The sequence below is a fragment of the Ursus maritimus genome, unplaced genomic scaffold (genome assembly GCF_017311325.1).
Source record: "Ursus maritimus isolate PB19 unplaced genomic scaffold, ASM1731132v1 scaffold_4, whole genome shotgun sequence".
Taxonomy (NCBI): Eukaryota; Metazoa; Chordata; class Mammalia; order Carnivora; family Ursidae; genus Ursus; species Ursus maritimus.
The window spans coordinates 8,107,795-8,124,458 of record NW_024426552.1 but is presented as its reverse complement, the minus strand read 5'-3'; the positions used below and the strand labels follow the sequence as shown (position 1 = coordinate 8,124,458).

The window sequence follows — 16,664 nt, the reverse complement described above, 5'->3', positions numbered from 1 at the left end:
CCTCGGTGTTGACCCTCTGTGGGTCATGGAAAAAGTTTTAACGTAGTTTTTATTTCTTGCTTTTCAAGATTTAGTTTGTTTCACATGAGAAAACCTTTCTAATGAGAGAAAACTAATATGCTGGTTCAAATTACAAGACTGGTACAGCTGAAGTGGAGACCAGTAGTGCCGAAAGGCTGGTGTTTCTCGTCTCGCCATGGGCCACACATTCTGGCACGTCTGGGAAACGGAGCTCTCAGACCTTTCGTCTGGTAGTATTGACTTCCTCATTAAGCCTCATAGTACACGTAGCTTCTTTCTTAGGGATTGTATGCCTACTCTTCTATTCCACCAAAGGATAGTGAAAGAAAAGATGTAAAAGGAATGTCCTGGTTTTTCTTCAAGATACATAGTGGGAACTGACACAATCACAGATTGATAATGTTGTTGATATTCCCAGTTAGGAGTGGACAGCTTGTTTGTCACTTTGAGTAAAGACACTGAGGTATAAATCTATCACATTCTGTTAGGCCCCACCCTTTATTTTACCATACGTCAAGGATAAGGTTTTATTGGAATGTTTAAGTGACCCAGGTTACCTTTTTATTTTTTTTAATGTAAAATAGCCTTTGACATTAAATGGGAAGATGTTAAATGAAAAATGGTCAGATCTTCAAATTTAGGGCAAGAAATTAAAATTCAGGAGAATATTTGCTCTCTGCCCACCAGTTTGGGAAGTTTGGTTGATCAGTAATTAAGATTTCCTAAAGTGTTTCTACCGGTGAGTCTGTAAGATACATAATTCTTAAAACTAGGTTTGTGTGTGGGGTGCCTGGATGGCTCGGTCTGTTAAGCATCCATTTCTTGATTTCTCCTCAGGTCATGATCTCAGAGTCATGAGATCGAGCCCCGTGATGGCTCCGCACTCAGTGGGGAGTCTGCTTGAAGATTCTCTCCCTCTGCCCCTCCCCCAGCATGTGAGCACTCTTGTGCACTCTCTAAAATAAATAAATCTTAAAAAAAAATAGTTTTGTGTGCGTGATCATGTTAAATATATCTTTCTGGAGTGTCTGGGTAGCTAAGTTGGTTAAGAGTCAGCCTTCAGCTCCGGTCATGATCCCGGGGTCCTGGGATCACGCCCCATGTCAGGTTCCTTGCTCAGCCTGAAGCGTGTTTCTCTCTCTCTCCCTCTGCCTGCCGCTCCCCCTGCTTGTGCTCTCTCTCTCTCTGTCAAATAAAGAAATAAAATATTTAAGAAAAAAAAAATATATATCTTTCTCAAGTTTAAATGTTTTTGTTTGCACTTTGGTGTTTTTAACTTTTAAAAACATTTCTGAGGGGTGCCTGGGTGGCGCAGTTGTTAAGCGTCTGCCTTCGGCTCAGGGCGTGATCCCAGTGTTCTGGGATCGAGCCCGACATCAGGCTCCTCCGCTAGGAGCCTGCTTCTTCCTCTCCCACTCCCCCTGCTTGTGTTCCCTCTCTCACTGGCTGTCTCTCTATGTCAAATTAATAAATAAAATCTTAAAAAAAAATAAAAATAAAACATTTCTGAGGGTAGCATTAAGGAGTTTCATGTTTTTCTGCTTTTTCAGTGATCCTGCAACATACCCTGATAAGGAGTCAGACGTACATTCATGGGAATTGTTTCTTTCTAAGGTCAGAAAAGAAATCGAGAAAGCAAAGGTAAGTTATAAAATATTTTGCAGTTCTGTCAAAACCTATATGATAATAGTTCTCAGGAGAGGTTAATGTCAGTGAAACTTCCTTTGTGGAGCTGTTAAAGGCGATATATAATTTTTTTTTGTAATTATTTAAGAGTTTTTCCTGAAAGTAGTGCTGTTTTCTTTATGGGTTGTCTTAAACTCTGCCCATAATTGAGAAAATTAGAGAAGTAATATTTGATAAGGCTGTAGAGCATTCCTATGAGTGAGGTCTTTATTTTGAACTTCTTTCAAGAAATAATTGTTCTAATACTTTGCATCTCTTGTATTTCCTAGAAGATTGTTGACCATTTGTAAATACATAGTAAGATAAAAGTATTAAGTACACAATTGTGATTTTCCCTAGGAATTTATTAGAATTTAACACTTTTCCCTCTACCTACAGTCTCAGTATGAAGAACAAATTCAGGCAGTTAAAAATGGCTCTCGGCTCAGTGAACTTTCCAAAGTGCAGATTCCTGAGCTTTCATTTCCCGTCTGTAGCACAGTAAGTCTGTCACACCTTTCTTTCCTATTTACTTTTTTATGTGTGTGAAGAAAAGAAAACAGAACAGTAAACGACAATTTCTTTCGTATTTGGCTAGAGTAGATTTGTGTTGTTTGTATTCCAGGAGTGGGATGAGATGGATTAATAAGTTGCCTTAATGTTTTCATTATTGGTGCTACTGGTTAACTCTTTAAGCTTTATAATAAACGTTCTCATATAAATGGAAGATGAGCCTTTCTACATCAGTGTCTGAGGACAGGACTGAAGTAAACACAGGGCTGGTACGTTTGCTTTCTTGTCTGGATGCTGGTGTGTGTATGTGTTTTCTACATGTGAACATATAGTCCAAGAGGATCGGGTGCCTGTGAGTTAGACCAGCTCTCTACACATTATTCCTAGATACTTGCTGGCGTATGACCAAAATTAAGATTTGTTTTTTCATCAAATATAGACTAAAAAATGCTATATGTGAGATATACAAAGGTTTTGTTGGACTAATATGTCATATTTTACTGCTAGTTTGAGGTATTTGCCGAAAATTTTGAATAATAGTGATGGCCAAACCTGGCTTTGTATTTTAAAATATGCAGCACAGTAAAGAAAAACATTATTTCTATATTGTGGACTTTAAAATATGGCTACACCTAGTATCACTTTATTGCATTCTGGGGGTACCTATTTGTTATTTGGACACAGAGCAGATGCTCAGCCAATACCAAATTGAAAAGAATTAAGACCAAAGGAGATCAGAGTGTAAGAATTTAAAGAAGGACTCTATTCAAGATTTGATTAGAGATAGGTTTTGGAATATTTTGGCACAACATTAAAACCGTCTGGTTGTAAAATAGTCTGCTCTAAGGAGGACTATTTTCCTTATGTCCTGATTTGCACCTTCCTGCCACTGCCAGCCCTTTGTCTGGGCTGTTCCCCAGCTTGGAGCACCGTCCTCACTCTCCACGTTCTGCCTCTTCCTGATGAAAGCCCAGTCTTCCTGCTGCCCACGTTTGCGCCTCACCCTGTAACCCTTCTATCATGTGCATTCGGTGACCTTAACGTAGGTGACTACACTCAGGAGCCTGATTTTGAAAGTCTCTAGCCAGTGCCTTGCATACTAAGCATGTAAGCTTATTGTGGTTTCACCTGCCAAAAAATGTTTTTAAAACATTAAAAAGTTTGGCCACCTTGAACTGAGTAAAGTACTCTATTGAGATCCATTTTCTTCTCTCCATAGAAAAACATATTTCTCTACGTTGAACTGAGTAAGAAGTAGATTAAAGATCAGTTATCATTTATAATGTTTCTAAGTTCTTTTTTTTTTTTTTTTAAGATTTATTTATTTGAGAGAGAGTGCAGTGTGGAGGGATAGAGGGAGAGTCACAAGCGGACTCCGTGGTGAATGCAGAGCCTGAGGCAGGGCTCTGTCTCACAACCCTGAGATCACAGCCTGAGCCGAAACCAAGACTCAGATGCTCAACTGACTGCGTCACCCAGGCCCACCCCTTTTTTTATTTTTATTTTTTTTAATTTTTATTTTAGAGTGTGTTTCTAAGTTCTTAACAGCAGGGGAAGGGAAAAAAATGTGAGATCTCAATAGAATATTTGCTATTAATTTTTAGTTGGGCTTATGTGGTTTTATAAATACACAAAAGAATTTTAATATCCAAGACTTGGGAACTCTTTGGTTCCGGGAACTTAAGTAATAAGTATCCCTAAAAACCATTAGCTTTGTGTGTCATTTCTCCCCCATTCATTCATTGGGTATTTAGTGGTGATCAAGATTAGATGTGGTCTGTTCCCTAAAAGGGCATATGGGTTTGGGAAAAGAGAGTCGTTAAGCCCATAATTATAAGTAAAGTGTGCCAAAGGTTTTCATAGGAGCATAAAATGCTATAGCAGCATAAATTAGGAAGCATTAACCTAACCTAGAGGTCTAGGCCTCAGCAGAAGATTCCCTGTTGGAGGTCTCAGTGAATCAGAGATCTGGAATAGGAATTAACTGGCAAAAGGAAGACATGGGTGTATGTTTGAGAAGGGGTGGATGGTATGATATTTGGAGGGTCAGAGTGTTTCAGATGGAAGAAACAGCATATTTGGAGGCTAGAAAAACAGAGAATACCTCTTTCATGGATATAAAAAGTTCAGTATGACAGAGGGGGGCTTTGGTGAGAAAAATCATAAAAGTACCCAGGGGTCAGAACAAAGGGAGCCTTACTTATTTTATAAGGTGTGTTCAGCAGTTTGACTTTTCCTGAGGTCACTAAGAAGCCAATATAGGTTTCAAGTAAGGAAACGCCATCGGCTCGCCCACAGTGTGGAGAAGTGGGAGAGGGGGGCTCACTGTTAGCAACTGTGTCCTGGATTAGAGAGTGGGGGTGGGGCTGGAGGGAGAGAGCATATTTGAGTTATTTAGGATGAATAGTGGAAAGAACTGTAAGATTGGGGGCATGGTGGGCGTATTTTGGGGAGTCAAGACAAATCTGGTTTTCTGTCCATGAGGTGGGCACCCAAGGAAAAGCAGGGTCAGAGACTGAGCCGAGCCTGATTTTGAAGACACCGAGTTTAAGCGGCCATGTATTTGCCTAAGAGGAAGTTTGGATTTGCAGGTTTGGATCTCAGGAAAACATTCAAGACTGGAATCTTTTAAGAAGTGGGCATTATCAGTATAAGCACACAGTCACTGAGGCATGAAAGAATGTGAAATGTTCTAGGGAAGAACGTGACTCTCCATCCCCCAACAGCATCCTAAGGAGCGTCCACATTAAGGCACAGACAAGCATTAAGAACCGCAGGGAGAGCCTGGAAAGGGGCTGCAGAGAGGTGGGAGGGAGGCCAGCACTGTAGAGTCCAGTAGAGCTCATTTTAAAGTGAAGGTGACCAGCAGTTTGGTTGTTTTTTTTTTAAAGATTTTATTTATTTATTTGACAGAGAGGCAGCGAGAGAGGGAACACAAGCAGGGGGAGTGGGAGAGGGAGAAGCCGGCTTCCCGCTGAGCAGGGAGCCTGACGCGGGACTCCATTCCAGAACGCCGGGATCATGACCTGAGCCAAAGGCAGACGCTTAATGACTGAGCCACCCAGGCACCCCAACCAGCAGTTTTTTAAAAACTAAACTATTTAATTTATTGTATTCAAGTTGCCTGTGCACTTGAGCACCCAGATTTTATTCTAGTCATGCTTAATTGTCAGTCTGTCCACAGATGTTTCTCTTAGTGATCCAAGGACTGTGGTATATTCTTCCCAGATTCCTGCTACAGTACTTCCTGATTCTTCAGGCCACGAAGATCATGGAACCTCCACTTCTACAAGTCATGGGACTGGAAACCAAACAGCAGTTCCTAAGGATTCAAGTCTGGTCTCTGCCAGTGATGGCCCAGTGGGGGCTTCCTCTCCGCCATTAATAGGATCACTCTCCTGTCAGCCCGAAGTCACCCAGCTGCCAGAGTATAAGAGCAGGGGCCAGGAAACTCCGCCAGAACAAAGCCTTGTGGCTGATCAGAAACTGCCTGTTCTTCCAGGACGTGCCACCCGCTCAAGCCAGTCTCCGAAAAAGCCGTTCAATAGTATTATCGAGCACCTGTCAGTGGTATTCCCGAATTACAACAGGTATGAATATAAAATGTCTGTGACTCTGTTAAATGCTTTATTGAACTAAGATTTCCTGATCAGATAACATTATGGCCAGTTAGGGGCCAAAGTGGAAATGACTTCATAGTTGTTTTACTCAGAAAAGACAGGTGCCACATTTTTTTCTTTTTTTATAAACATAGAGGTGAGCATTTTCAAACCGACTTTTTGATGTACGTATCTAGATTGAAAACACTGAATCCTGGTTACTCCACACTCATCAGAACCCAGGGCAGTTTTGATGAGATCAGTAACATGCTCCAGTCCTCGTATGCAATCCCTAAATGAAAAAACTGCAAAACACTAATTTCATATCATTTGGGGGACAAAATACCACCTAGCAAGGAACAACTTACACCTTGCTAGATAGCACCTCTGATTTGTTAGAGATGTGAGGTTGAAAAGACCAGGTGTGATTTGATAGTGAATCAGGACCGTGGTTGTGTTATAGAGGGTCCTGTGAGGGTGGGGAGTGCTGCTTTATCTAAGCCAGCGAGTGTTTGCACCTCAACCTCTGGCCTCGATCTCCAGGTTGGTATGAGGGAGTAGAAGTGCTCCCTGTCTCAGCCAAGGAGAGAAGCAATGAAGGCAATGTCTCAGGGATACAGCTAGGAAGAGAGACATCCACATCCCAGAATGACCCTCTCTACCCTGTCCCATGCTATTTCTGTCTTTGATATGATATTAGTTACAAGTTTTGAAATTATACTTTTGAAACAAAGTAGTGGTTAAATTATGACTGGCCAGAATTAATGTTTTGCATCTGTTGGTGGAGCCCAGCTTATTTGAAAATAAGTATATGCCCATGGGCATATTTAGCCCTGCCTAAGTTTGAGAAACATTGTAAGTTCTCTCAGTAGCATTTCCCATGCCAATTGTAAAACTGCTCGTTATAATTACCAAAGTACCTTACAAATAAAATGGTTTGCAATCCTGACTAAATTTGGGAGAGTTTAAATAACCAAATAGAAATGCATCCTAATTTTCTGAAAGTTAAAACATTTGAGGTATTAGTGGTTCAGATATCAAGTTCCGGTTGATTAATGGCTTAATTCCATCCATTGGTACTTGTGAAACATTCAGACTTTGAAAACCTTGTTGTCAGTTTTTTTTAAGGAGACAGTCAACAAATCTAGTTTCCCCTTAGGTAAAAAGAGATTTTTCGATTTTAAGTCAGAACCAATGTTTTCTGATCAATCAGTGATTTAGCATAAAACTACAAAATATCCAACCTATACGAAATCTGGTTTCAGAGTAGATATGGATATCCCAAATGGATCTAGCAGATAAACTGTTACTTTGAAATTCTAGTAAAATAAATAGTTAGAAATAGTATTGGAATTTTCATAACTACTTGGTAAGAGTGAATCTCTTGCTTTTATATATAGTTGCTATTGTTTAATTTTGTTTGTATGTTTTTGGTTTGTTTCTTATAGCTGTTGGGTTAATATTGGTACATAATGTTTCTCCACAGTAGAAAACTTTGACTTTCCTCTTGTCATTTATCTCCATTTCCTCTTTTTAGCACCGAGCTTGCTGGTTTTATTAAAAAAGTGCGAAACAAGAACAAGAACTTGCTCTCAGGATTGAGTATTGATGAAATTGTCCAAAGAGTGACAGAACACATTCTAGATGAACACAAAAAGAAAAAGGTCAGTGTTTCATCCAGATACAATAAAATGGTCCACTTTATTTACAAAATATGAGAATTATAAAAAGCAAAAAAAAAATGCATCCAACCAAAATGTGGAGAGCACTTCAGGTAAAGACAGAAGATTTGGGTTACTAAACTTGCTTCTCTCCCCGCCCGCATTATCTCTGTAGCCAAATTCAAATTCAGCAAAGGACAAGAAGTTGCCTGAGCCCAGCTCTGCTGCTTCTGTAACAAGGGTCTCCCAGGGCCCACCCTCCATGATTACTGGACCATCGCCCAAAACCAAGGGACAGAAGACAGAAGATACCCCTGTGAGTGTTACCTGTGTGACGGCAGAGTCAGTTTTGTTTTTTTAATGAAGAACAAAAAGGAGACAAAATAGTTAATCCATGACTTAGCCCATTCTTTTCATTTCTAGACCTAATTTATTTGATCTTAAAATTAGAAACCAGGGGCCCCTGGCTGGCTCAGTTGGTAGAGTGTGCAACTAACTCTTGATCACGATCTTGGGGTCGTGAGTTTGAGCCCCATGTTGGGCATGGAGCCTACTTAAAAAAAATTAGGGGCGCTTGGGTGGCTTAGTCACTTAAGCATGGACTCTTGATTTCGGCTCAGGTCATGATCTCAGGGTGGTGAGATCAAGCCCCTTGACAGGCTCCACGAGCAGCAGGGAGTCTGCTTGAGATTCTGTCTCTCCCTCTGCCCCTCCCCCACTCATGCGCGCACGCACTCTCTCTCAAATAAATAAATCTTTAAAAAATATTAGAGACCAGATTTAGTGTCCCATTAGAATAGTCCCATTAGAGTGTCCCATTAGAACAGTCTGTGAGACAGTGAGGTCATCTCTGCTTTTATGGGTACCTATGGGTACCTTTTAGGAGAAGCCCCTGCACTAGAGAGACCAGGAGAGCTCTGGCCACGCTGTGGGAACTGGGCCTACTGATGGTCAAATACAGACTAATTTTTTATATTAAGTGTGATATTTTGAATAGTTCGGGAAAATGATTTTTGAATCATTTCATTCCATGTCACCATGGGCTTTAGAATCCCAGGCTTGGTTCTGTCACTTAGTAACACTGTGAGCTCAGATCGTATCTGCTTGTTCAGGCTGTTGTCTGGATGAAGTGCTGGAATAGAATGACCCAGGGTCAAGCTCTGTGTTCAGGCAAGTCTGGTTGCTTCCCCTCTCTCTCCCCTTGAGTGCCTGGAGGGGGTGAGGGGGTTACTGGAATGGGCTAAACTTGCCTTAATTTGATATACGGATTTAAAATGTTTTTTGTTCTTTTAGACAATAAGAATGTTGCATTTACATAGATCTTTTTATAAAACACTGTGGTATCTATGATATCAGTTGATAAGGCATTATAATTATCTTTATTTCATAATGAAGAAACCGTAACACAGATGATTCATGCAGCTTGCCAGCATTTCTTCATTTGATCTGGGCGTGTAGCATGTAATTCCCTAATCCTCACCACACAGACCCAGCCGATACTAGGGACTGTGTAGTAGGAACCAAACATGTGGTTGAAAGAGGCCATCGTGTGTGGCTCAGGGCCACGGGCTCCAGATTGAATTCTGGTATAAAGCATGTTTTTCCCTTTTGTCCAACTGTGGTATCAGAGTTTATTTTTTTATTTTTTTTTAAGATTTTATTTATTTGAGAGAGAGCGAGCGAGCAAGCACGAGTTGGGGGAGGAGCAGAGGGAGAGGGAGAAGCAGACTCCCTGCTTAGGAGGGAGCCCTATGGCTCAATCATGGCTTGAGCCAAAGGCAGATGCTTAACTGACTGAGCCACTCGGGCACCCTGGTATCAGAGTTTAGATGAAATGAAAATTAGAAGAGTTTCTGGCCCCATAGTGGAGTCAGCGATGCATGATTGCACAGAGTACTAGTTTGCTGACTTAAACTAAGCAGTGAATCTTTGTGTGAACTTACATTTTTATTCCTCCTGTACATTTTCATTTTCCACTATTCTTTGGATATTTTCCAAACCATATTTACTCATTTCCCAGAGCATCTAACTCCAGTGAGAGAGGTTACGAGCACGCAGAGCATTCCTGCAAGACGTGGCTGGAGTGCCTCCCTCTCCCCGGGCTGCTGACTGGCCAGGTGCTGTGTGGTCCTTCAACCAGGCCGAATTCTCAGATTATCCTCACTGACCACCCCCCACCCCCCGCCCCCTGCCCCAGATAGAATGCAGTCACCTTCAGGGGAGAGATTACTTTCTGCTTCACGGTTGTTATTGATGATAATTAAGTTGTAAAAGCCGACTTACGAGAAAAATATATATTCAAACTGGGACTTAGTTTGATAATTATAGGTCATTTTTTAAAAATTAAAAGTAGTTTGCTTTATCTTTTCAAATTACAAAAGCAGTATATGTTCATAGTAGGAAATACAAATAAAAAGCCTTTAAAGAACCCCAAAACCCACCCCCTAAGGTAACCAGTGTTATGATATTGGTATGTATTTTTCTAAATTCTTTTGTATGTGTGTGTATATGTGAATTTAGTCAAAACTATACATACTTTTTGTGTCCTTTTTTTTCGCTTAGAAATGTTATGTGCTCATCTTTTCATGCTAGGAAGTAAGTCAAGTTAACTATGGGTTTTTCTTTTTTTTCTTTTTTTCTTTTTTTAAAGATTTTATTTATTTATTTGACAGAGACAGCCAGCGAGAGAGGGAACACAAGCAGGGGGAGTGGGAGAGGAAGAAGCAGGCTCTTAGTGGAGGAGCCTGATGTGGAGCTGGATCCCAGAACACCGGGATCACGCCCTGAGCCGAAGGCAGACGCTTAACCGCTGTGCCACCCAAGCGCCCCTAACTATGGGTTTTTCAACCCAAACCAAGCTCTGAGCTTTTCAGAGGACTTAATCTTCCCTTCCCTGGGACTGACACTTCCGTTGCTCCCGACTCTCCCATCAGGGGCCTCAGAGTGGAGCTAGAGCACCTCATTCTACTGTATCTACCCCATCAATGCCAGGAGAGAGACAGAAAACCCCATTCAGCAGTTCAGGGTCTTCAGAGCCTTTAGGCACTGTCCCCGTCGGCAGCCCTGACCTTAATCCCATGGCCAGGGCTGCTTTCATTCACATGCCTGACAGTTTATGGAGAATCATTTTGGGGCCAGGTTCTCTGCCATTAGCTAAGGATATAGATGAATAGGGCTCCTTCCTTGCCTTCAGGGTGCTCAGAATTTGGAGGGGAGGAGGAGTGGAAAATAATGGTGCAGTGTGGGTAGGTGCTGTGAGTTCTAGGGGGAACTTGTGCCTGGTGTCCTGGGTGGCACTCCGGCTCTGCTTTCACAGAAAATGCTGTCTGTGCTCACCAGACTGTGTGCTGCTTGAGCCGGAAACTCTCCCATTCAGCTCTGTGCCCTCGCGCCCCCGCACAATCCCTGACCACGGATGTTTGCTGAATGAGCCATCATTTTGTTTTGTTTTGATTTGCACACGTAATCCACATTCATAGAAACTTTAGAAAATAGCAAAGAAAAAGTTAAATCTCTCTTAACTGAAAGTAACTCCTGTTCACATTCTGGATTTTTCCAGGCTCTTTACTAGATATCTCTCTCTACACCCGTTCTCTTTATTTTAAAAAAGTCAATTATGTGATTATATGATACATACTGTGTTGTATCGTGCTTTTATTCAGAGGATTGTTGTCTCCAGCTTTTTGTGTCAGGGACTGTGGACTTCCATCATTTCAGTTAGCCCCACAATAGTCCATAGTGTAGTTGTGTCATAATTTATGTTTCTGTCCCCAACTGTTAGATAATTAGATGAATGATGAATTAGATGAATGAATTTACAATATTCATATGATAGTTTGGGTGTGAGGTGGGATAATTAGAAATTTGTAATAATTTCCTGGGAACCTATTAGCCCTATAAAACATTTTTTTCTGTGAGAAAATTAGAATTTTAAAGGTACACTTTTTTCTTTCGTATGTTTGTAGTTTTTCTTAAGAAATGCTATTAAAAAATAAGTTGTTCCTTCAGTCTGCTTAGCTATAATTGGGAGTAATTTGTCACCTTAATGACAAAAATGTATAAAGGCCACTTGTAGGAAGAGCTTATATAGTAAAAAGGAATTTAGCTCTTCTTTATTACTGGGATACGTTTGTTTCCACAGGCATCGGGTGCAGCTTCCTGTGAACTATGCCATGAGGTATTCAAATCCAAAAATGTGCGTGTGCTAAAATGTGGGCATAAGTTTCACAAAGGGGTAAGAATTCTCTTTGGCCATCCTCATATCACAAATTTTGACTGTTAAGTATTTTGATAATAAAAAGGGACTTTTTTTCTAGGTATCAATACTTGTATTTTCAAAGCATTTTCTGTATAAGCCTCCTTGTGCCAGTGTTGATTGTCTCCCTTTCCAAAGATTGCTGCTGTGGAAAGGGGGAGAGGCCTCCTGGGCTTGGGGGTGTGCAGCCCTGCACACTGTCCTTTCCATCCATCACATCATGGGTGGAGGAGGACAGTCCTAGTCAGCTCCCTCAAATATGTTGGTGCTGAAATTCAAAATAGTATTTGTTTCTTGAAAGGTAATTTCTTACACACATGGCTGAATAGATGCACAGTGTAACATTTTGTCAATTTAGTGCAGCATATGAAGTAAGTTTAACATTTTAGAGGAGAAGAGCTAAACTGAACTGTGTCCATTGTGCCTGATCCTGAGAGATTCTTGCTTGTACCCTTCCAAGATCTTTGGGTAAACATTTTGGGTGCTGTGAGCATTCATCCCTGCTTCTGGTTAGAATAGATCAGGTCTCTGCCATGTCAGTTTATTGATCCCTTGAAAAAAGGGATAGATACAATACACTTACTAGGAGGAGTCAAGACAGCTTTCAATCTCTTGCATGGCCTGTCTCCTGCAGATATAGGGGTGTTGTGCCTGGGCTTTCAGACTTAACATACACACCCAGCTCTGTAGCAGCAACAGGCCAGCCACAAGCAACTTGGGACCAGAATGGGTAGACAGGTTCCAGTCAAGTGTGTAGGCTGGTGGGATGTACAAGAACCGAGACCAGGCAGAGAGAGGATTGTTAAAAATTGGGTGAGTCCCAGGACCAAGAAAATGCCAACCCCTGGAATGAAATGTCAAGACTGAAATTGGAATGTAGGGAAAGTGGAGGGGCAAGGCCATCCTCCTAAGATCAGGTTGGAGTCCTGGAGTCCATGGGTCAGATTCTGAGGCGAGATAATTTGTTCCTAGGGCTTGGGGCAAACTCCTCACTTGAGTAGGCCTCAGTGTTCCTGAGTGTGGGGCAGCTCCAGGCCCCAGCAGACTTGGAGGTGAACTTAACCGTGTCTGTTCAGGAGCAGCACAAGAGAGCCAAGGCTCCACATGCTCCTGAAGACACTGACTGCCGTCATTTTCTCATTTGCAGTGCTTCAAGCAGTGGCTGAAAGGGCAGAGCACTTGCCCAGCCTGCCTTGATCGGGATCTCCTGTAAGAAGAGTAGCCGGCACCTTCTGGAAGAGGCCAGCCTGCTTTTCTAGGTAGTCTTAGTTCACTGAAGAGTAATTTACTGGTTTGTTGAATTGGAAGAATAACAATATATTACTTGTATAAAAGGTGAACATTTGAAGATTCTTTGCACTGTGTGTCACAGCGCTAGTAAATAGAAATCTTTAATACAATTGATAGTAATTTCCCTGCTCTTTTTAAACGCTTCAATAATAGCAACTAGCGGCTAATAAAATTATGTGTAGCCACATTCCTAAATTGTTGGGGCTGCTTACAGAGGTGCTCTCTGAGACGGAAGGCTTCTTTTGGGAAATATTGTGAGCACCACAAAGCAGTACTTGAATTTTAAGTATTCTGACCTATTAAAGTGCCCCAGGTTAAAATTTTTACAAGTCAGTATTCCTTATAATATGCCTACATTTTTCCTCAAAGATTCTGCATTTAAAAAATGGGCTTAAGCAAACATATTTTAATAACCTGTAGTAAATGGTAACATTGGCTGATTTAAACCAAAAGATTCAGATCTCCTTTTCATGAAACACCATGTGATTTTGCTTTTTCATTTCATTATTTTATTCCCGCAGTAGATTTATAAAGAGCTGATTTTTCATCACCTAAAAGATACAGTCTGATTTTTGAAAATCAGTTACATACGCTTTCTTATTAGTGTCAGCCAAGACTTTTTTTTGCCCTGAAAATTGAGGCTACATATTCATCACCTCAATCCTACATTTGGAACTTCTTCTTTGAATATCTTACTCTTACTAGCAGCATTTGTCCTTCTTCGTGCATTAGATGATGCATGTTCGGGTATCTCCGTCTAACGCATAGTAGACACCAGAGAAACAGTCATCATTCCCCTCGCTTATCCCACCACCAGAAAGAGGCATTCGTGTAATTAGACAATCCTGAGGTGTCCCCGTTTCACTTGATCTGTGTTTGACATTTGTGTGAAGTAATGCATGCACTCTTGTACTGTGCTCTGAGAACAAAACTTTAACTGCTTTAGAATCTGTTAAAATATTAGATATCTTTAGTGACTTGTAGACAGTGGTAAATATAGAAACATGAATTCTCTACACATTCCATTTCTCTCAGACATCAAAAAAATGTTTTTCATTGTGTTCTTTGTGGAAGAACACAGTCCCAAGTTCATGAGCTAATCTGGTAACCTTCTTCCGCCTTGGTTCCTTGTGAGTTTTGATGTATTAGTGACTTAGTCCATAGATTCTCACTCTGTATTTTGAGGCAGATTCTCCTTGCAGGTCCCTGAAACATTGTCTGCATGTTCACAATAACTGAGAACTGTAGATAGGAAGATATGTAGGGACCAGTTTGTAGCAGCAGGTACAAAGGAAAAGAAGAGCATCTGGAGAGTGAGAAAAATGTGTTTTGTACATCAAACAAATACTTGTGAACATGCCTTACACGTGTAAGTTTCAAAATAAAGAGCATTCTAAAATAATACCAGTTTACTGTCATGCTTGTCCATTTTTCTCAAGTAATTTTTAAAAAGAATTGTACTAGAAAATTCAAGACACATACATTATCTTCATTTGGAAAAGAAGAGCCGTGATACATCCAGAGAGTCTAACCAAGGATCTTAGAAAATTTTAGAGCCTGGATCAAAACATCCTTCTGTGCCTAAATAAAGGTTGCTAAACTCAAGTTCACACGATTGGCTATTTAATATGTGAACGAAAAGTTTATACACAGATGGTAGAGAGTTTACTATTTTAGCTAATATAAGGTTTTTCATGTGAATACATACAAGAATGTTGAAGTTAATCAAATTACGTACCTCAGTATCCATTTTCCTTTGAGGCACTTGTGGATTTATGGATGACTAAGGCCAAGCAGTAGGGTTTCTCTTTTGGAGAATCTTCTGGTGAGCACTGAGAGATGATTGAAGAAAGCCTATATTATCAGTATATGTTTTTAATCTGATAGCATTTAATTCAAAATAACATATAACTTAAAACAATGACTATTCCTAAGAGTTTAGATTGTTTTCTCTGCTGAGCAGCTTAATCTGTGCTATAAATAATGGGAAATCCAATAGAAAATTGAAATGGTGCTCTAGCAATGTAAAATGTTACTACATTTTTAAGGTAATTTCTAAGACTATAGTGGAGGCAGGTGGGCAGAGTGTTCATACCACAACACCGAAGCAATGAAACGATTTTAGGTAATTTTTAAATCAGTTGACCCTCTCTGAAGACATGGAATAAAAGAAACCGGCAGAAGAGACAGTAGCAAAGTTGGAAACTCCTCCTACAACAAGAAGTACTTGGTGACGAGGCTGATAAAAAGCAGACAGTAAAGTCTGTCAGAACAATGACCTAAAACTATGATCCTTCATGAAAGAAATAGGAAATACAGTTAGGTGTTCTAAACTTTAATCAACCTATATTAAAAGAACAGTTGTAAAAACAGTTGATCATCAGTCATGTCTAATCCCTTTTTTATTTTCTCCTGTTCACTCTGCCAAGGATCTGAGAGGAGCTGTCTGCCTTCGTGTAGCCATATACCTTTAAGTGCTTTGCTGAGAAGCATGGGATGGGCAAGGCCTGGAAACCAGTGAAAACGAATGTGTATTGAGTACATACTATGTGCTGGGCGCTGGGCTAGATGTTTTGATACAGCAGTGAACAAGAAACCAGGACTTGGAAACTTGTTTTCCGGCTGAATAGACAATATATGGTATGATTCCTGAAGGTAAGAAAGGCTTTGAAGAAGTAGGTATACAGATTAATAGTAATAGTCTCATAAAGTGTTGGGCATAGTGCCTAACATAAATCCTTGATAAAAGGAAGCTAGTAACTGTTACTAAGATTAGGGCCTAGAGGGGTGCCTGGGTGGCTCAGTCGGTTAAGCATCTGCCTTTGGCTCAGATCATGGTCCCTGGGTCCTGGGATCAAGCCCCATTTCAGGCTCCCTGCTCAGCAGGGAGTCTGCTTCTCCCTCTCCCTCTGCCTTCCTCCAGCCCCATGCTTGTGTTCTCTCTCTCTCTCTCTCAAATCTTAAAAAAAAAAAAAAAAATTAGGGCTTAGAAATTGCACAGGAAGAGAGTTTGGTGGTCCTATATAAGAAGGGCTTTGTTAGGAAGCAGAATTCCTCCACGTAGCCGAGACTGTGGAATGTGATCAAGTGGTCAAGAGAACAGAAGAAATCAATTCACCTCAAAGTCATTTAAAAAATACAGCTTTGTTCCTGAAATCTCCCTAAGGTGACTGGACATCGTGATGATACAGCAAAGGTAATTTAACCTCTGGCTTTCACCACAGATAACCTGGATGAGCAGTCTTGAGGCAGCCTTTCCAGTCAGTTGAGTTTGAGGACCAGAGCTCTGTGGTTGCCTCACTTGGGGTATTTATTGGTACTGGAGGGGTCCAGGCGAGGTGTGATCCTGACTCCCTGGTTTGGGGTTAGAACTGTGCTCATTCACTTTCTCATTGCCACCAGGTTATACCGTCTCCCTATTTCCCCTTCAAGAGTGAAAGAAAAGGAGGGGCACCTGGGTGGCTCATTCGGTTAAGTGTCTGACTTGATTTCAGCTCAGGTCATGATCTCAGGGTCACGAGATCAAGCCCCACAACAAGCTCTGCACTGGGGGCGTGGAGATTGCTTAAGATTCTTTCTTCCAGGGCACCTGGGTGGCGCAGTCATTCGGCGTCTGCCTTCAGCTCAGGGCGTGATCCCGGCTTTGTGGGATCGAGCCCC

The 16,664-nt window shown here is 41.1% G+C and overlaps 1 protein-coding gene across 8 annotated transcripts in view; it reads left to right on the top strand.

The window, feature by feature from the left end:
* The window catches only part of TTC3 (tetratricopeptide repeat domain 3), a 116,264-nt gene extending 101,861 nt beyond the window's left edge, over positions 1–14,403 (top strand). For all 8 annotated transcript variants that reach the window (XM_040620964.1, XM_008701896.2, XM_040620969.1 and 5 more), the window contains 7 exons: positions 1,572–1,662; positions 2,086–2,187; positions 5,428–5,789; positions 7,336–7,462; positions 7,635–7,775; positions 11,601–11,693; positions 12,862–14,403. In XM_040620964.1, coding sequence (XP_040476898.1) covers positions 1,572–1,662; positions 2,086–2,187; positions 5,428–5,789; positions 7,336–7,462; positions 7,635–7,775; positions 11,601–11,693; positions 12,862–12,927 — 982 coding nt within the window. In that variant the 3' untranslated portion in view covers positions 12,928–14,403. The remainder of the gene's footprint in view (positions 1–1,571; positions 1,663–2,085; positions 2,188–5,427; positions 5,790–7,335; positions 7,463–7,634; positions 7,776–11,600; positions 11,694–12,861) is intronic.
* The last annotated feature ends 2,261 nt before the right edge of the window (positions 14,404–16,664 follow it).